The sequence below is a fragment of the Neurospora hispaniola genome (genome assembly GCF_033458365.1).
Source record: "Neurospora hispaniola strain FGSC 10403 chromosome Unknown B0T23scaffold_6, whole genome shotgun sequence".
NCBI lineage: Eukaryota > Fungi > Ascomycota > Sordariomycetes > Sordariales > Sordariaceae > Neurospora > Neurospora hispaniola.
The window spans coordinates 518,402-540,422 of NW_026944411.1; the positions used below are offsets into that span (position 1 = coordinate 518,402).

At 34.4% G+C, this 22,021-nt stretch overlaps 2 protein-coding genes across 2 annotated transcripts; both read right to left on the bottom strand.

Moving 5' to 3' along the window:
* Positions 1-16,275: 16,275 nt before the first annotated feature.
* Positions 16,276-18,527, bottom strand: B0T23DRAFT_444869 (uncharacterized protein; the record flags this gene model as incomplete). Its single annotated transcript, XM_062840909.1, has 6 exons — positions 16,276-17,334; positions 17,446-17,552; positions 17,765-17,822; positions 17,890-18,013; positions 18,131-18,264; positions 18,325-18,527. The coding sequence occupies 6 exons, from the start codon at positions 18,525-18,527 to the stop codon at positions 16,338-16,340; spliced, it is 1,623 nt and encodes a 540-aa protein (XP_062690507.1). The 3' UTR covers positions 16,276-16,337.
* A 1,424-nt stretch (positions 18,528-19,951) lies between these two features.
* Positions 19,952-20,181, bottom strand: B0T23DRAFT_321725 (uncharacterized protein; the record flags this gene model as incomplete). The annotated part of the gene is made up of 2 exons (XM_062835254.1): positions 19,952-20,019; positions 20,094-20,181. Coding segments are annotated over 2 exons (156 nt in total), but the record flags the coding sequence as incomplete, so codon positions are not given.
* Positions 20,182-22,021: the final 1,840 nt, after the last annotated feature.

The window sequence follows — 22,021 nt, forward strand, 5'->3', positions numbered from 1 at the left end:
AATTTTTACGTTCGATAGGAGTAAATATTTACTAATTAGGTTTAATTCTGTACTTAAATCTATTAATTTTCGTATACTTTACTAATTTCTATAAATCTTCACTAATAACCTCGTCTTTAAATATATTTATAATTTACTTATATTATCCTAGGTAATTATAATTACTACTCTAATTGCAATTGGCTCGGTATTTATTCTATATAAGGGGGTACTTGCGGGGATAAGGTAATTCTATATTAGATAGCCGACTTAATTATAATTATAATAAATTTAATTCAGGTACGCTACTATAAAATAGCCTATTATATTATATTTATAGTAAATATTCGGTAACTTTAATTAGGTATACCGGCTATACGTATAGTTTTTTTAATAATAAAGGGAATAAATAAAATTGGAATTTATTTAAAAAGCAATAAAGGGGTAACGGAGAAAATCGGAAGAGTTATTACTATAGGATAATTAAGAAGGGATATTCGAAGAGGAAGTAGGAGAGTACAAAGACGAAGAAGATAATAGATTATACCCTAAAGATATTTAGTATTAGTAATATAATACGGATAATTCGATATTTTCTAGGCCTTCCAGCCGTTCTACGTACGCTACTATTTCGTTTATCGTATTAATACCGGCTATTAAAAGGACGCTTTATTTAAAAAGGGGGCGTAATTAATTAATCTAAATAATAATCCGAATATATTTCGGTTAATCGTATAATAAATTAAATTCTTTAGTATAATAGCAATTATAGAAAGTATAAACGGTTTCCGAAGCGCCTTACTATATATATTTGAATTTATTAAGAGTAGATTATTTAATAGCCTAAGTATTACTATTATATTCGGTCTTTAAGAAAGTATAGAGGTCGCTCTACGTTGGCGCATTATAAATAATATTATAATTAGGTTTATTATAGAGAGCTAATATATATTTAATTTATATATTCTTAAAATTGCCCTTAATATAATTAATAGCGAATAAGAGGGAAGTACGGGGGTATTTTTAAAAATATACGTCGACGTTATAAAGGTAATTCTATAATTATAAGAAATTTTCGTTAGTAAATTTAGTAATATTATATTTAGAACGGTACTTAATATAGGCCAGTATAACCGTAATTAGTAAAGGGGTAGTTGCGGTAATAGCCGCCGATAAAGGGGTAGTAAAGGGAGATATAGTAAAAATACGAATTTGGTTATAAAAGAAGTAATTTTAATAATAGAATTTAATAAGAATAGGAGGGTAGTTTCCTATTAAATTTTATTTAATAAAATTTACAAATACAAACTATTTCTATTAAGATATATATAAAAGGAGGTAATTAAGGAGGAGTTTAATTATAACGAACCGAAATTCGAATAATTATTATTTACGCGCAAACTTATCGGCTTCTAAAATTTAGGGATATAAATAGGGAGCTCGGGGTAGTATAAAAAGGTAGTCTTCATTACTATCTTCTTCAACGGACTCCACAGTAGACTAATATTATTATAATAAAGACGGAGGAAGTTGGGTTATTTTAATTACAATAATTATAGGGGTAGTAATACGAGAGGGATAAAGAGTAGCTTCGGCAGTACGAAAAATAGACCGGCCGCTATATATATATATTTTAACAGTATCGGCTTAATTCCCGGAGGAAGAATTATTAATTTATTAAGAACGTAGGTAAAAGGTAGGTTAAAGTAACTACGGTCGTAGCTATACGTAGGGGACGGCAAGTTAGGGGTTAATTTAAAAATATATTGATAACTATTAATTATAATAAATTACGCTCCGTTGAGCCTTTTTTATACCTATATAAACTCTATTTATCCGTTAATAAGTATTATAGAACCCTATATTAGTCTAACGCTTCGACGCAGTGCCGGATTATCCTTCCCGCGAGCCCGACCCGATATAGGCGTTATTGTTAGTGATCCTACGCGTCGGTTGACGAAGGGGAGTAGCAGCTGTTGAGGTGCTTCTGTGTACGAGCTCTGAGCCTCCTAACATTGGTAGAGTATACGAAAGTTAATAAATTCGGGCGCGGAATTAAATTTAATTAGTAAGTATTTATTCCTATCGAACGCGAAAATTAATCCGGTACCCTATCGTCTTATTAATTTCTCCCTTCGGCCTATTCTTATATATAGTACAATTACTTATCTTATTAGAATAAGTAATTCTTATAGTATTAAATAGATAAAGTAAATTACTTTTATTATAATTAAATCCCTAATTATAGAAGTTATTTTTAATTACCCCTAACTTTATAAATAGAATTCTAATATTAATTAATAGTAATAGTTATTTCGATTTCGTATTAAGGCCGGCGATTTCGTATTAAATATAGTACCGGTAAAGGAAGTATACGATACTATAACCGTCTTAGCGGGACTATAGTAGAATTTAATTCTATTATTAGACCTTTAGGAAATAGTAAGGGTAAAGGAGGGTTTCCGCCCTCCTATATATATGAATATCCTATTCGAAATTCCCTTTTCTTTAATATTAGAATTTATAACCCTATTTATTATAGTAGAATCGGCCGAATTGCTTCCAATCCCTACCCCCCCGGTAAAAGTTTTTCGAATAGTACTTAATAATATTTACCCTACTCTAATACCCCTTACAGAATTAGCGTTATTATAACCTTTAAAATTATTAGAAGAAATAGAAGGTAAACCCGCCGTTCCCGAACTAATTATTCTATTAGAGTACGAAGAATTCCGGTCAATATTCGAAATTTCAATTATACCCCTACTTTAATACAATTAATTAAAATATTATATTAATTTAGTCGAGGGGGAATCGGCGCTTTAAAGACCGATTTATATATTGAATATTAAAGAATTAGAAGTATTATATAAATAATTAGTAGAAATACTTTAGAAGGGGTAAATTTATTCTTCTATTAATTTAGCGGGCGTTCCTATTATTTTTATTTTAAAGAAGGGTAGAAAATTAAGATTTTGTATTAATTTTAAAGTATTAAATAAAATTATAAAGAAGAATAAAATAATATTACTCTTTATTTAAAAAATTCTAAATTAATTATCGTTAATTAAAATCTTTATAAAGTTAAATTTGAAGGATATATACTATAAAATTCAAATTTAAGAGGGGGATAAAGAGAAGACGGCGTTTCGTACGAAGTATAGGTACTATAAATTCTTAATTATACTAATAGGATTAACGAATACGCCGGTAATATTTTAAGTATATATTAATAATATATTAGTAGGGCTAATAAATACTATATATATTACTTACCTTAATAATATTTTAATTTATAATAAAAATAAAGAAAATTATATTAATTATATTAAGGAAGTCCTTTAATAGTTGTAAAATCGTAACTTCTATATAAACCTAAGTAAATATAAATTTTATATAAAGCGAATATTGTTCTTAGGATATATTATTTTTCTAAAAGGTATAGTAATAAATTTAAAGAAGGTAGTAGTAATAGTAGAATAGGAGGTTCTAGCGAATATTTATAATATTTAAATCTTCCTAAGGTTTATAGGATTTTATTAATATTTTATAATATTATATTCTAAAGTAATTATACTTTTAACAGAATTATTAAAGGGGAATAAACGGAGGCCGTTTAAATTTATAAGGGAAGCGGAAAAAATATTCGCGGAATTTAAAAAATAATTCTAAGAAATTCCTATATTGCGCTACTTCGACCTAATATTATAAATCCGAATAGAGACGGATATATTGGACTTTACAATCGGGGTAATTTTTATATAGTTGTACAATAATAGATAATACCTAATAGCTTTCTTTTTAAGGAAGAAATTGCCGGAGAAAATTAAATATAGGGTTGGAAATAGAGAATTATTAGCGGTCGTAGGAGTATTGAAGGCGTAGAGGTAATATTTATTATATATAAATAAACTATTCCTAATAATTATAAATTATTTAAACCTATAGTATTTTTAAAAAAAGGAGTGGGTTAGTACGAAGTAAAATTGGTAGGTATTAGAATTAGTAATATATAATTTTAGAATTGAATATTATCCGGGAAAATTGAATTTAGTAAATAAATTATTAAAGAAATTATAATTGTAAGGAGAAGAATAGGAGATAAGAGGCGACTACCTATTAATAAAAATTATTAAAGGGGGCGAAAAAAAGAATTAGGCAATAAAGGAAAGTCGAATAGTAAAGGCGTTAGTAAGATAAATAATTTTAATTAAAAAAGAAATTTAAAAAATAATAATAAAAGAAAGGGAATAGTAATAGAATATAAGTAAAATAAAAGAAAGTTAAGCGTTGGAGGATAAAAAGGTTAAATTACGGAAAAAAAGGAAGAATTTATAGGGGAAGAGCGAATTAAATAAGGAAAAAAGGAAATAAAAAGGAATCGAGAATAATAGTAGAAAGGACGGAATAATAAGGAAGAAAGTAAAATTCGCAAATAAAACTACTACTAAATTAAAGAAGAAGAACAAAAATATTATTATAAAAAATATAAATAAATATATAGTAGTAGCAAAAGTATAGAAGGACAAAGAATAGCTATTACTATTAGAATAATAATTATTAGAAATATAAAAGGAGGACCTATTTATTATTAAAAAAATATAAAAGAATAACGAAGGGAGGAGATAGGCAAAGAATTAAAAGATAGAGGAAAACGGAACTCTATAGTATTAATACTAAATCTATATTCTAGAACGGATATAGGCCGAATTATTCTACGCTTACTATAATACAATAATAGCGGAATACCCGGGCTAAAGGAAAATATTAAAGCATATTAATTAATTCTACTATTAACCTACTATTACAACCGATATTAAATTATACGTCCGCGAATATCTAGCGTACTAGAAGGCCAAGCTTCGTAATTACCGATTATATAAATTATTAAAGTTATTACTTATTTTTACTATCCCCTAATAAAATATTTCGTACAATTTTATTACTAGAGTACTAAAATTATTCAATTCTATATTTAATTAAACTTACAATATAATCTTCGTTATTATCGACTATTTTACTAAATATACCTTATATATCCCTACGCAAAAGATAATCGATGTTCAATAATTTACATTCCTTTTCTAACGAAACATTTTCTAATAATTTAACTTCCCGGATTCGATTATATCGGATAGAGGTAGCCTTTTTATAAACTAATTTTAGAAGATTTATTATAAATTCCTAAATATTTATAAACGTCTTAATATAGCCTAATACCCCTAAACGGACGGATAAATAAAGAGGTAAAATTAGAATTTAGAATTATATTTCCGAATCTTCTATAATATAAAGTAGGTCGATTAAGCCGAAAAAATTATACTAGCATAATAAATATATAATAATTATTTCTATACTACTATTAGAAAGTCCTCTTTAGAATTACTCTTTAAGTATTATCCTTAGGGATTAGCGGACCCGGAGCGAAGGCGGAGGATAGTCCTTCTAATAGTAATTACTAATCGGATTAATAAATTATTTTATAAATAGTTAGAAATTATAACGGCCTTAGAGGTTATTAATTAGGAGTATATAAAATAATACAATAAAGTTCGGAAATTAAAGGAATTCGATATCGGAAGTTAGGTTTTATTTAATACGAAGTATATTAAATAATACTGTTTAAGTACTAAATTAGTAAATAAGTTTTTAAAACCCTTCTAAATTATTAAGGTCGTTAGGGAAAAGAAGATAGTATACTAATTTACATTCCTTATATATTATTAAATTTACTTAGTATTCTTTATTATTCTATTAGAACCGTACTATAGGGATCCTATTGCAATAGCGCTACGAAGGGAAATTATAGATATTAAGGAGGATAATATTTAGTACGAAATTAAAGCGATTATAAAGTATTAAGGATCCGGTTATTAATATTAATTCTAAATTAAATAGAAAGGGTATTTAAATAATAAAAATTCGTAGGTTTTATAAAAGAATATAAATTACCCGGACCTTTTTAAAAAATATAAAGTTAAGGAAATATAACGGTAGTATATTAGCGGCGGGCCAACTACTAAATTGATAAGGGTTAATTAAATAATAGGAAGAGAATAGTAATTATTTAAAAACCTAAAGTAAAAATACAAAATATAAATATAAACTATAAAATAAAAACACAAAACATAAACGTAAAACGTAAAACATAAATATAAAATACGGACGTAAGATGTAAGATATAAACGTAAAACGCAGACGTAAGACGTAAGACGTAGACGTAAAATATAGACGTAAGATACAAAACGCAAACGCAAAATGTAAATATAAGACGTAAGATATAAATGTAAAATATAAATGTGAGACGTAAAATGTAGATGTAAAACGTAGATGTAAGACGTAGATGTGAAGTATAAAGTAGGAATATAAAAATAGAAATGTAAAGCGGAAATATAAAGTAGAAATATTAAAGGGGACGAGAAATAAGAAGGGAAGGTAGTTTAATTTAATATAGGATATTAATAAAGCGCTAGGTAAAATATAACCTATATTTTCTATTATTATTCTAAATAAAAAAATTTTTAACGGTATCCGCTATTATTAATATAAGATTAGGACCTATAACTTTAGGAAGAATATTCCTACGTACTATTACGCCTATTAATAATATTTATAAATATTACTTTATATTATTTACTTATAATCCTCCTTTGCGAATTTTAATAATTCATTTAATTTCCTATTTATAAACGCTAGTTTCTTATTAACCGTTTAATGTTAGGGACTCCAATTACAATTAAGGGAGGGGGTAATGCGAATAAGAGAATTCGGTATAGAGATATTTATAGGAGAACTGCTATTACTAGTAATAGGACTACTAATAGGGGCTACCGGATTGATATTAATATTAATATTACTAATATTACAATAACTAAATTTCGAATAGCCCTTATAATTAAAATTTTTAATTCGGAATATACTAGGTAATATTATAAGGAGATTATTATTAATAAAGCGCGTTTATATTATAATTTAAAACACTACCGCGGACCGACGTAACCATTATAGGAGGGGAGTAAATAGGAGGCTACCGGTATTAGTAAAGTGTATAATTTCGGCTATTATATCTTATATATTATTCCGGAGGTTACGAATACTGTAGGGGATTTCGAGTATGTAGCGGCGTAGTGATAGCGAATATTACGATTTTTCGTTGAATTTTGGAAGGAGAAGATATTAGTAAAAAAAAAAAAAAAAAAAAAAAAAAAAAATAAGGGAAATAATAAGAGGAAAATAGTATACCTTTAATCTAGTAAGTATACGTATTAATTAAATAGAGTACTTTATGTAGGTTTAGGGTTAGGGCACTAGTAAACGTTTAGGCTAAAGTAATATTATATTCTAAATAAATAAGAGAGCGGATATTATTAGAGAATAAGAAAGGAGTAATTAATTAAAGGTTAATTACGAGTATAAGGTAAGAGAAAGGAGAGGACGGGGTAAAAAAGAAAAAAATAGGGAGGAAAAGTGAATATATTAATTAAATTTATAAGGGAGATAGAGATTAATACGTAAGTATATAATAAAAATACGTATATCTATAGTAGGGGGCAATTTAAATGAGGGGGTAAGCGAGGTAGCTATAGAATTAGGGGAGGGGGTAGCGGATATAATTATAAAAATAAAAATAGGAGGAAGAAAAAAAGAGAAGCGAAGAGGGTAAATAAAAAGAACGTTATATAAATAAGGGAGGAAGTTCCTATACGAATATAAATTGAAATAGGCGAATATAATTTAAGGCGGGCGAATATAAAATAATATAGGGTAAATAGAGTATTAAATAATTATATAGGTAGTAGGAGGAGGTAAATAGAAAAATAAAACGAGGGTAATAATTAAAAGGGGAAGGATAGAATAAATAGGTATTAGCGGCGGTTATAAAAAGGTAGGAGGGAAAGGCGGAAAATAAGAAGGTACGTACTTCGGATTATAGTAGGGAGAGTAGGGGAAGCGGTTAAGAATTATATTATTAGAAAGGAGGAAATAATATAAGGAATAAAACGAAGGTAATAAGAAGGTGATAAAGAAGGAATAATATAAATAAGGGAAATTTATAGAAAAAGTAATATATAGAGTTATAGAAGGCGGAGGATAGAAATAAAAATCCTAAAGATAGAATTTATAGGGAGGGGAATTATATTTAAATATTATAATAAATTGTAATAAATACGAATAATAGAGAATAATTTACGAGAGGAGCTTTAAATTTTAATTATATAAGTATTTTAAAATAGGTATAAATAATAGAGGGTACTTTACGAAAGTATTAAATTGTATTGTAAGTATGGATAATAGAGAGTGTCCGGGGAGAGGAATTATAAAGTATAATTATATTAATATCCTAAAATATTTATTAATATTCTTAAGTTCGGAGTAATACTCCTTGTTAGGTAAAATAAGGTTTACTACCTTATACGCCTATAAAATAATAATCTTAGTAATAGTCGGGAACTTTATTAGTACTTTAAATTTAATACCGGTTTTATATCCGTATTAGAATTTATAAGAATAAATATTATAATATTAATATTTTAGTAGGCGGTACATTAGCGCTTTAAATTTAATACTAGTTTCGTATCCGTATTAGAGTTTATAAGAATAGATATTATAATACTAATATTTTAGCGGGCGGTATACTAACGCTTTAAATTTAATACTAGTTTCATATCCGTATTAGAATTTATAAAAATAGATACTATAATACCGATATTTTAGTAGGCGGTACGCTAGTGCTTTAAATTTAATACTAATTTTATATTTATATTAGAATTTATAAGAATAGATATTATAATACTAATATTCTAGTAGGCGGAATGTTAGCTCTTTAGACTTAATACCGGCTTTAGGGCCGTATTAGAATTTATAAGAATAAATATTATAATACTAATATTCTAATAGGCGGTTTGCTAATAGTAGAGCGGTTATAATCCGGAATATAATATTAGCGGCTATAGCGAGTAATATTCGATAATACTATAATACCCGGTATTTATTATAGAAATTCCGAGGATGGAACTTATAAAGGGGGGGGTTATATTAAGAGGCTAAGAACCTATATATAAAAGTACTTTAATAGCTACTATTCCCCTTTATTAATTAAAATATAGGATTATTTATAATAATACTTATATTGGGTTGGGTTTGCAGGAAGGATAATCCGGCACCGCGCTAAAGCGTTAGACTAGTATAAGGTTCTATAATATTCGTTAACGGATAAATAGAGTTTGTATAAGTATAAAAGAGGTTTAATGGAGCGTATTTTATTGTAGTCGGTAGTTATTAATATATTTTTGGATTGACCCTTAACTTACCGTCCCCTACGTATGGCTACGACTGTAGTCACCTCAGCCTACCTTTCGCCTACGTTCCTAACAATTAGTATAAGGTTCTATAATATTCGTTAGTGGATAAATAGAGTTTGTATAGGTATAAAAGAGGTTTAACGGAGCGTATTTTATTGTAGTTGGTAGTTATTAATATATCTTTGGATTAACCTTTAATTTACCGTCCCCTACGTGCGGCTACGACCGTAGTCACCTCAACCTACCTTTCGCCTACGTTCCTGATACCCTATTGATATTAGATACTGGGCAGCTGCTTTAGAGGCCAACGAGCTGGATATTAATACCTTCTTAGCTAAATTCGGCAATATTAGCAACGTCGAATCCCGTATTAGCATTAATGTTAATATTTAGAAGTTAGCTAATAATAATGCTAATAAGAATAATAATAATAATAATAGTAATTCAGTTAACAAGAAGAAGGATAATAAGAAGATCGACTACACTAGTTGCGATAAGAAGATCTATCCGACTTAAAAGTATATTTCTTATAATTATTACGTTAGTAAAAAGGCGGATATTTACTAGGTCTACTACCCTAAGAAGGCACCCGATACTTGGAAGTCTAAGAAGAATATATTGGCCAAGAAGGCAGTTAACGCTAGCACTAGTACCCTTACTAACAACGCTTTTACTAATCTCACTACTCCTACTACTACTACTAACTCTACTTTATTATATAAAAGTAGAATATTTATAAGCATATCGGGCATAAATAGTAATATAGATTTTTACTAGAACCCTTAGCCAACGCTATTAAGCGTATTAACTGTAATTAGGGTAATTAATTAATCGATTATTCTTATTAACTTTAATTCCAATATACTTACAATAATTTAATTAAAGTCTAACAAGCTCTAAAGTAATATTAATTTTAATAACTAAATAGTATTCGAAATTTAATTATTTATAATTCTAATTATATAAATAATATCTTACTACCTTAAATAATTTATAAATATACAACTATTACCACATCTAACCGTTCACACAGTTAGTAATAGAACCTCGATTTACGCCTACTATATTAGCACTATTAAATTAACTATAGCCACTTTAAATAATATAACTGTTAAAGTTAGAATTAAAAACTATATTTACAGTCCTTCTACCCCAGCAAATCTATTAACTACGAAAGGTCTTTTCGATAATAATATAATTTAGAATATAAAATCCAACTAAATATTTATATATAACAAAGTTACAATATAATACAAATAGATTAACAGTCTTCTAATCCTCCTAGTATTTACCTAGCTAAACTTTCCACAAAACATTCGCTATACTATAATAGTTTTAATTAATTACTTAATAATATACCGCCGCCTTATATACGTAGGCAAAGACTAGGTTCTTAAAGTTTACGAAACAGCTAGTATTAAATTAAATAATACTTAAAATCACTTTTACAAAGCTTATATTAAGGTAAAAGCATATAATATAATCCCTAAAATCGCTAATAAAGTAATAATTTAATTATTAGCTTACATCTATATCAATATCGTTTCCTATACTTTACTTAGCTATAAGGGATATAAATACATAATCTACTTTATTAATTAGGTTACTAAATTCCATTAGGTAAGGTTTATAATTAATAAAGGCAATACTTTCGTATAAATTAAAGAATTTAAGAAATAGGCTAAGCTTTAAAGCGGTGGGTTCAAAATTAAGGCATTTAATCTTAATAGCGGTCCAGAGTTTGGCTTTAGTATTAAGGAATTTTAATATAGCAAAATCATCGAGTAGGTACGTATAAAAAGCGTAGAATTATTAAAATTAATACCCTATACCCTATAAATATAAGGAAAGATTAAGAGAATTAGTACTATTATTATATAACGTACTAGAATTTTAATAATAAATTTTAATATCCTAGAACATTTATAACCTTTTATAACTAATTATATTGTTAGAATTCTCAACCTTCTACCTTCAAAAACTTATAATAATAAAAGTCTATAGAAATTACTCGCTAATATAGCTAACTTCCTAAACGAAATTAAAAAGCTATATCTCAAGTACTTAAAGTCTTACTTCTATACGGTTTACTACTTTATTAAATTAAAAAAGCGACTATAAGGCGATAAATTTCGTATTAGAGCTCAAAAGGGTTATTTCATCGGTTTTAACAATATCTACAATCGCATTATATTCATTTAGAATCCCTATATTAGCGAGATTGTTAGAGCTAGCGTAGTAACTTTCCTTAAAAAAGACCCGGTTAACTATAAGGATCTAGTACGTAGTAATAACAGCAACGTTATTAAATATTATATTATCTTTTTAAATTAAATAGTTAATAAAATTAATAAAGTAGTAAATAACGGTTACTAAATTTAGGTTAAAGTAGATAATACAATTCTACAATTATATTTATAAAAAGCAATCGAATTACCCTAATAAGAAGAAGTTAAAAAGATATAAAAAATAATGATTATATTACCCTTATCGTTAAAGGTTATATTAGCACCCTTAATTATTCTAATTACTACGACCGTATTGGCTATTGTAACCGCTCCAATCAATTCGACTACTCTAATTAATATAATTATTCTAGTAATTATAATAGCTCCTACAAATACTCTAGTTAATACGGCGCTGCCGGTATTACTATTACTAATACCGACCCTATTGCCGATTCCGACTCTAAAAACTTTACTAGTATAATCGTCGCTAAATCTACTACAACGTTAACCAACAAACTCGCCAATCAAAGAGACTATCGAATATAATAATAACCTTCTTAATTTTAAGAATTTTAATAAAGAAGACCCTATACCTTATAATTAATATAACCGATACAATTCTAATGAATTAATTGTTTATACTATTCTAAGTACCCTACTATCTAATAATCTTCAATAACTAATTTTAGTAATTTGATTACCGCCGATAAATATACCGAACCCCACTTGTACGTAATAATATACTCCGTTATTAGTATTGCGAGTTAGTAAATTATAATTTTAATTAAAGAACTAAGAGTAATAAACTTCGAATTCGCAATAGGCTATCCCGAATTCGGACCCTCCGAACCCGAATTCGGGGCCCCCGACCTCGAATTCGGGCCTTCCAATCTCAAATTCGGACCCTATAAACTAATAATTTATATAAATATAATTAAGATAGGGAAGCCAACCCTCTAAATTTAGTCTATAACTAAATATAGAAGTAAATAAAGGTAGACCTTGTTATACTATAGCTAAGCTAATAAATTTCAAATATAGTATTCAAAAAGTAAAAGATGGTAATAGTAATATTATTTAAGATTCGGTAAATTTACCTAATAATTTTTATAATATAATAGAGGGACGTCTCATTAAACGTACACCCATTTACTACCTTACTACTATTAAAGTCGATTATAATATAATAACTATTACCGTCGGTAAAATTCAACGTTTTATCCCTAAGAACTATAGAATTATATATAAATAGAATAATTTTAAATTATATTAATTACTAGTAATAAAAAAATAAATCAAAATACTCGAAAATAGGGGAATTTATACCTTAATCCCTAAATCTCTAAATATAGAAATTCTACCTAATAAATAAATATATAATAAGAAATACAATATTAATACTAAAAATTAAAAAGCTAAAATTAAATAAGTAGTCTATAGTAATTTTAAATAAAGTAATTAAACGGTACAAGAAATCTACGTAGCAGTAATATATTCTATTAATATTAGACTATTCTTAGCTATTATAATTATAAATGATTACAAGTATTACTAATTCGATTTCGATACCACTTTCTTAAATACTTTTATTCCCAACAATACCCAATACTATATTAAACAACCGACAATATTTAAAAAAACTATACCCGGTTATAACAAAGAAGACGTAGTATACTAACTTATTAAGGCACTTTATAATCTTAAACGTTCACCACTTTACTAATTTAATACCCTTATTCTAATATTTAAAGAAACTAAATTTATCCCTATCTCTATAAACTCTTACTTACTTACTAATAAAACGCTAAAAATACTATTAATTCTCTACGTTAATAACCTTCTCATTACCGCGCCAATTATAACTATTATTAATTAAGTTAAAGACTAATTAACTAGCTATTTTAAATTCAAAGAATTAGGATAAGTACATATATTTCTAGACTATAATATTATAAAGGACTACCAAACTCGTACAATCTTTATATCCCAATAGTAATATACTAAATCGGTTATTACTAAATTTAATAATAGTAAACTCTACAACGTTAAAATATTATAGCTACCGGACTATAAAATTTATAAGGGTAATAATATATTACTAGAGGAAGTCAAATTTTACCCTAAAAAGATTGGCTCCCTAAATTAAATTTTAATAAGCACCCGGCTAAATATCGTATTTACTGTCAATAAACTATCAGAGGGTATTAAGAAGCCTACTAACCGCTACCTTATTATTATAAAACATTTATAGTAATATCTATCTAAGTACCCTAATTTAGGGATTAAGTTAGGCGGTATACTCTCGCTATTAATAGCCCTATCCTTCTACATATATACAAACGCCTCTTTTACTAATAACATTCTATTAAGGAAGAGTATAGCGGGTTATATTATATTCTTTATTTATAGTCCCGTCCTTTAGAAGTTAAAACAATAGGATCTTATTATAATTAGTATAATAGAAGTAGAATTTACTAATTTAGTACCTACGGCCAAAACTCTCAATTAGGTTAGTAATATATTCGATAATTTAAACGTGAATCTAGGACTTCACAAAATCAATAGGATTCTTTATATAAATAGTAGCAACGCTAAAGACCGGATTCTCAACCCCAACGTCCCAGCCAAGAATCGATATATCAATATACAATATAAATTATTAATTTAAGAAGTAGATAGGAAGGTATTTACAATCGAATACTTGCCGGGTGACGAAATACCAGCCGACGGTCTAACAAAGCCGTTGAAGCTAAATAAATACACTAGATTTATTAAATTAATAGGTATAGTCTAGAAGAAGGTTCCCTAGGCTTGAAATATCGTCAACACCATAAAAAATATCACAATATAAATAATATACAAAGGTTTAAACACTCTTTAACAATCTTCTAATCTATAGGGGTATATTAGTAGGTCTCTGGCATTCACTAGGCCCAGACCCCACTCTATACCCTGCCCAGACCGCACCATATCTAGCCTTCCAGACTCTGCCAGTCTCTCTCTCTCTCTCCATAGCACACACTCAATCAATCGCATTCAACCGCTTGATCTCGTTAGTGATCTCACAATACTGGCCGTATAAAGGGGGTGCAAATGGCTGTATACGGCGCATCTGAAAGGTGGCCCGAGCTTTATCGTATAAAGCTATACGGCCTTATCCTCTGTACGGCAACCGTACCAAAACAAATGCAGCCTAAGGGTTGGTAGGTAGCAGATATATTGTTCATACAAACACAGCCAAATGATGTCTCCGGTATTCAAATTGATAGTAGATACCTCTAGCTTCGTTCCGAATAGAGTATACCGCTATAGAGAAGTGAGGAAAGAATCGGTATAGTTCTTATCGTCAGGACTGATGACGGAAAAGGGAACGTTGATGATCTACTTCCGACACAGATGTAGCGTTCGCGGACGTGACACTTCAAGGATGGGTTCTTCAATATTAGAAAGGAACACTGCCAACTCTTTGAAAGTTGGAATGTACATGTTTTATAACAGCCCAATTCCGGTAAAGCAGAGCTACACGTTCAGTATGGTCTTCAAGTGAACTTTCCTGACACCGGCGTCACTAAACTACTTTTTCCCATTCCACGGAATAGTTGAGTTCCTTCTCGTTCTTCCAATTCCGTTGTTAATGCAAAGTTAAGAAATGGAAGCTTCTTCCATTCGTAATATACTCGTCTCGCTGGCTGTTCAGTACATACAGAAACCACGCAGTGTCTTCCCTGACATTGAGGGTGCTGCTTTAACATTATGATTTCACCTGAATCCATTCAGTTAAAACTGTAAGAATCCAATACTCCGGCTTGTTTCTTTCCTGGTACTGCCTATTTATCCGTCAATATGAGAAGAAACCAGGAGCATGCGGCTGGAAGAGTACGTTCACTTCAATCCTATTTGTCCCAGCCTTTTACTCTCGAAACACAAATCAGTCACTTTGATTACAGGAGGTCTCCCAATCTAGGAATGGGGAATGGACATCAGAGACCTGTCCCTGGCATATTGTTTACTCAACATCGCTTGCGAGCCAGGATAGACAAGCACTCTATAACGAGCCGACAAGAGTATTCAACTGTCTTTGAACATGGCTAGCTTGCTCCACCAAAATAATCAGCCGGTCATATTCACATGACATCCTTCATGAAAATCCATATTAATGGGTGTGTCACACCACCGTTTTTTCAACGTCAGTCAGGAATTGTCTCAACGCCCCCTCATGGTTCTGATCCGGTCCTATGTTAGTCACCAGTAACGGCCGCATCGAATATTATAATACCTATCCCGGTATGAACCATTCGGCCATCCTATAGGAGAGAATACGTGCTTCGCTTTCATCAATGTCACGCCTAGAGAGGAAAGAGTCAAATAGTGAAGCCTGGTCTACCCGCTTTCGTCGGTTTTACCTGAGCACCACCCAAGATGGGCTTCTTCTACCTCCAGTTTGGTTACCTATTTGTTCCAATGGTACATGACCTCCTCACTACCTAGATAATTTACACTCTCACTGACACCTGGGCCCTCATACATAAGGAATGAAGCAAACACACTGGGCAACCAACACCCCTAGAAAACACGCCCTGGAATAGATGAGAACCGTGAAAACGCCGAGAAAAATTATTGCGGCAACATACCTAAGCGAAAGATCCAGCAATATCCCACCTAGTAACTGTATAGAGTGTAGAACGCATGCTGAATGTAGTGAAGAACATTTCTCACTGGAATTCTCACCGATGATGCTCCAGGCACCAAAATCTGGGTAGTAGAGCCACAGAACAGAAGCAGAGAAGAAACAATACAAACGGGCAGACCGTACAGACAGACCTATCTCTCAGCTAACCCCACGAACCAGTGAGCGAACACTACTCGCGCTTTCCAACTCTGTATCGCTAGGTCGTGCCGCCAACACCTTGTGGTGAATCATCGAGTCAACAACGGCCGGCGGTTTCGACCTATATGTTCCTAGGCTAGCCAGAACGGCCACTGCCACCACCGCCATCATGAGGAGCATCTGATATCTGAACGCGTCCGAGTACACTTTCTTGACCAAAACTTGCTGTTCGGGCTGAAGCATAAACACGGCCAGCGGGCTTCTATGAAGCTGGTCTAAAACGGTTGCAGGAAATCTACCAGCCTCTGTGGCAGGGCCTAAAGATCTCTGTAATATGTCGTTGAATATGATGGTGCAGATGCTCAGGCCTAGCGAGCCGCCAAGTACTCGCACCTGCGCAACGGCGCCTTGTGCAGCTGCTAGATCTCCATGGCGAGCCTCGATAGCCGCGATCATTGTACAGGCGGCGAAGCATAAGCCGACACCGAACCCGTATATGGCCGTGAACCCCAGTATATATCGGATATCACCTCGCTCTGTCGTGTTTGAAAACCGATATACAAGACCCAACCCAATCACCTGGAGAGAATTTCCGGATGTAAGAGTATGACTTGTGAGGTTCCGTTTCTTGGAGATGCTTCCGGCTAGAGTAGATCCGAAAGCACACGACCCCAACATCGGGAGGAGATGGATGCCGGCTCGAAGCGCGCTGTCGCCGTAGATGACCTGGAATCGCTCGGGGATTTTGATGACCAGGGAAATATAGACCAGACCCGTGAGAAATGTGACTCTGCAAATTCTAGTTAGTGCAAGTTGCGTAAGACGAGAGTATTGTCTTGATGAATCAGAAGCGGGGCGTGGGCCGAGACATACATGATCGTTGACAGATAAACGCGGCCTGTCGCCAACCGCACAGGGAATATCGGCTGGATGTGATGATTCTGCCCGTAGAACAGATAGGTTTCCCAGACCCCCAAAAGAATCCAGCTCAGCCCAGCTATCACCAAAGACCAGATGATGACCGGGCTAGACCACCTCCACACGTACGAGCCAGCTTCCTGTATGCCAAATACCAGCAGGATCGAAGCCACAATCAGGAGAAAGTTACCAACAAAGTCGATTTTGCGGATACCCGTCCATCCGTCGTATTGCCGTCGACGGTCGTCCGGCCAGAGTGAGTAAATACCTATGAGGGCGAGCGCGCCGCAAGGGACACTGTGACAAAACCTGGTTAGACAAGCGATAACCACCATTAGCTCGAGATGGAAGGGGGAAACCAACTTGATCCAGAAGATGCCCCTCCAAGTCCAACCAGCCGAGATCCCACCACCTAGTAACGGGCCCAGGACGTATGAGATGGAAAGAGTGATGCCGACCAGTGCGCCTACCATCTCGGGCTTACTGGGCCCTTGTTCAAGGAGACAAACCTGTGCCAAGCTATAAAGACCCGAGCCGCCAATCCCCTGAAGTGCTCGCGCTGCGATCCTATATGGTAAATAGGCTGTGTTAATGTTGAACCAACTTGGACGAATCGAATGACAATCTAGCGTACAGTTGTTTCATTGACCCGGCAAGGGCACACCAGACTGAAAATCCCGCAAAGAAAACCCATGCTATGGCGAGAAGGTTTCGTCGACCGTAGATGTCGCTCATTTTGGAGAAACCGACGGCAAAGCCTATGGTTTTCGCGTGATCAAAATCAGCAACGCTTTCATAACAGTATGCGCCCCGTTGTTGACAAGCATCGCAATAGCACAGACTTATGCTCGACGTAACCATGAAATGTTACTCACTCATGTATGTTAGAAGGTATCCTAGAATGGTCCAAGGAGCGTCTTGAGCATCCCCCAAATCCAGCGATATGGAAACCAAGGCAGTCGAAACGATGGAGGTATCCAGGCACGAAAACATTAGACCGGCGCATATGCTGTGGGTGAAGTAAAGTTAGCAAAGTTTAGATACAATGTGAACAGAGGTTGGTGCTAACGTGAATGTAAGAAGAACTCGGCGAACTGGTGATCTTGAACCGTGTTGAACTGTCTCCGAATGTTCCTCTTGTATTTGTTGGTGTTGTTGTTCACTCTTGTTGGAGACGGTTCGATCAGTCCTGTGAACCTCCTCGGTGATGTCTGAAAGGGAATGGACGTCATTATTCTCATTGCTGTCATGGCGATATGATGGCAGAGTCATGCTGGAAAATGTAGAAGGACCAAAGAGATGATCGTGCGAGATTATCTCTGCAACGAGAGTTAACGAAAAAGCAGGTTGGATGTACTCCTCTTCCGGGTCGTTCTGAATTTCTGGGCGATGGTGTTCGTTGGCTGGGTGAAGATCAGGGATAACAGTCAGTCATCCCGCGAGCCACAGATGATATCAAGTAGAAAGACTGCTTGGATGAGCGTCAAGCACTTGCAAATTTTCGGAATTTTTTTTTCCAGGTTTTCTTTTTTTTCTCTTCCCTCGATAGGAGGCGAAGTTCGCGTCTATGGTGTATGTATGATGTGCGTGTATGATGTCTTCCTCGACAAGGCAAGTTTGATATGCTCAGAGTAAAATCGTGGAAGGAGCAAGATAGCAGGAGCAGCCCGAAACAACCGACTGTGTGGAAACTCCGAGTTAGCATCTCCGTGTTAAAACTCAGCTCTTCCAGCTGTTCTAACATCTACCATGAATATTCCAGCCCAAGCGGTAGATCAAATATGAGCAGCCGGACACCACAGAAGGCTCGTAGTTATTGTACTGAGTCATCTTTGACCTGCAATATTACCATCGTTCTCTTGCGCCCTCATGTCGACAGGCATCACCAGTGCAAAGCCACCAAGCAGTGTAAAAACGGAAAAGCGTCTGAGACATACCTGGGTGTATGAGGACTTGGTTCAAGGTAGTAAAGAGTAAGATGATGATTTGGTGTGGTGTTGAAATTTGAACCACTTCACTTTCTCCGTCTTCCACTTTTGCCGTCGTCGCTTTGCCGAATCTGCCTGTGTTTAAAGAGAACTCATTCGAGGAAAGTTTGACAAATTACGAAGAGGAGTTACATTACAGAAGAAGAAAACGAGAAACGAAAAAAGCCGGCCGGTGCTCCCAACTGTTGGTTTCGCTTCGCATTCACCCTAGGCTGACTGAGTGACTGGACTGGCTCTCTTCAAGCCAGAAATGGCGGACCTCAAAGTCGTCACAAAACTGATACCCGGCCGATGACGGGTGTCGTGCAATGTATGACGGCACATGTATAGACAGGCTGGGGAAACCTCTCCTTTTTCCGTTTCTCTTAGATGCAACTTTCCTTATTGACTTTGCCCGATGTGGATGCAAACCGTAGAGGTTACCGCTCTGGCTCAGTCGGATTTTCCTGATTGATTGCCCTTTCCGAGTTGAAAAAAAAAAAAAAAAAAAAAAAAAAAAAAAAAAAAAACATTCACCGCACTTTTTTTCCATATAGGGTCCTACATCTACCCATTCAAATATACCTAGAGGTACCTACCTCTAGGCCTTGGTCCGCAGCTGGACTTTCCCAGGATTCTGTCAAGCTCTGACATCGAATTCCGCTTCCTATCACCACCCGCCCGCTGCCAGCACAACACAACCCGAGTCGCCACTTAACGGAACGACACCTAGAGACCCTTCACTTGGTGTTTCCCTCCACTCCTCTTCTCCCTTCCTCCTCCAGGCGCCCGAGTCACTGTAACATGAGGACTGTTTCCAAGTGCTACATGCTCAACTCACACCAAGTAGGACGACCAGCCGGCAACGGACTGGAATCTGGAATAGCAGCCAACAGACAGATGAGGGATAAGCGAGACACTTGTCTCTTTTCCGTGCAAATAGGGAAACGGGCGCCCAGGTTGTACGGCAGGCTGAGAAAGGACTAGTGAGGCAAAACATGATACCAAAGCGAGTAATGCGGGTCAATGTATGCCTCTTGAGGGAGGCAAGACGGACATGGACTGATCTGGTCGGATCGGTGGCTAACAACCCCCCTGACTTGCTGTGAGCGTGCGACCCAAGGTCTGCATGTCTTGCAGCGTCAAGAAACGGGCCAAGGCGGGTAACTGCAGGATTTGTGCGTATGATATGCAAAGAGCAAGCCTGGCGACGAAGCCGTTGAGCGGGACTGTGGGATGACGAGGGTGGAGAGCGGCCAGCGGAGGTTCAAAGGGGGGGTCAAACACGACGGTTCCGGCTCACTCAACCCAACTCAACTTAACTCAGCTCTCAAGCAAGGATGGATACCTCATTTGTCAGAGAAACTAGCTATAGCAATGTAAGTTCTCCAGTTGGACGCTCGCTCGACTGTACTACCACGGCACTTCCAGCCTAGGTAGCTTCATACACGCATTTATCTATGCGCGTACATTGGCCATCAGAAACATCCTCATCTCGATTGCGCTCCCCAGTTTCAGATGTAGGACACTGAGAGCACGACAACATAGACCTACCAGGGTCGCGGTTTGCGTCTGACAAACGAAAAAAAAAAAAAAAATCATTTCTATAACGAAGAAATTGATTCTACAGAACCATTTCACAACAGAAGGAACATGCTGCTAGACCCGCCAGAATCCAGAACATACATCATAAACCAAAATGGCTTGAAACCTCCCAAATCCAGCAGAAACCCCTTTCTCTACCGATCTACCTTTTTAGTGTTTTGCTCGCCCACGCAAACCTTCATGCTGTTTCCGTCTGGAACCTAGGCCAGACAACGTTGCACCTCTCCCCTTGTTCGCCTCGTCTTCTCTTCCTATCTCTCTTCCCCTCTTTTTCCATTCCTCACTCAGTCTCTTCTAAATCGGTCAAGGTGAGCACACTACTGAGACGTGTGTGGATCGATTTTTTTTTAGAAAAACAAAAATTTATAATTTTTTTTTTATATTTTTTTTAAGAAAAAAAAGATGTATGGTAAAAAGGGAAGCAAGGGCAGGCAAGTATGTACGGCAGTGTATGAAGCTGTTCAAGGTTCAGCCTAAAGGTATCGACGCTCTGCTACCTACCGCTGGCGTTGTCGTAAGTAGAGGTAGTCGCACAACCAAACACAAACCACAACGACACTACCCAATCTCGCATAGAAGGATGCGTTTTTGAATTCTTCCAATTTGGCACCTTAACCTCCCTAGTCCATTGCTTTTCAAGGTCACCTACATAGAGGTAGATATCTTCTTTCGTCTTCGGAGTGACTTCTCTTCCAGCCCTTCACACTTGCGCTTGAGAGGACTATTCTAGGGACCATCGGCTTAGGACTTACTTACATGCTTCCCTCACTCAGCAATTAACCACATGCTTCCCTCACTCAGCGATTAACCTGCCAAAACTATCAACCTAGGTAGAGGTGCTCGAACAAGAAGAACCAACTCTTCCTAGACTTGCTTTGACTCGTCCCCGAGTCTTCACGAACTATCTTTCTTTATTTCCCACCTTCTCCCTGAGTTCGCTCCCTTTTCTTGAGATCAGATTGTCGGGCAGGCAAGTCGCCAAGAAGCCACACAAATTTCACTCCTCACTCCTCACTCAGCAACATCAATACCCAACGGGCGTCTATACTTACACCCGTGCGTGCGTGCGTGCGTGCGTGCCTGAGTGAACCGAATCTCATGTCTCATCCTCTGATTAAAACATACATACATACTGCGTAGACGCGAAACGATGAAGTACCTAGGCCGGAGTGAGCAGCGGCCAGAGTCCAGCAG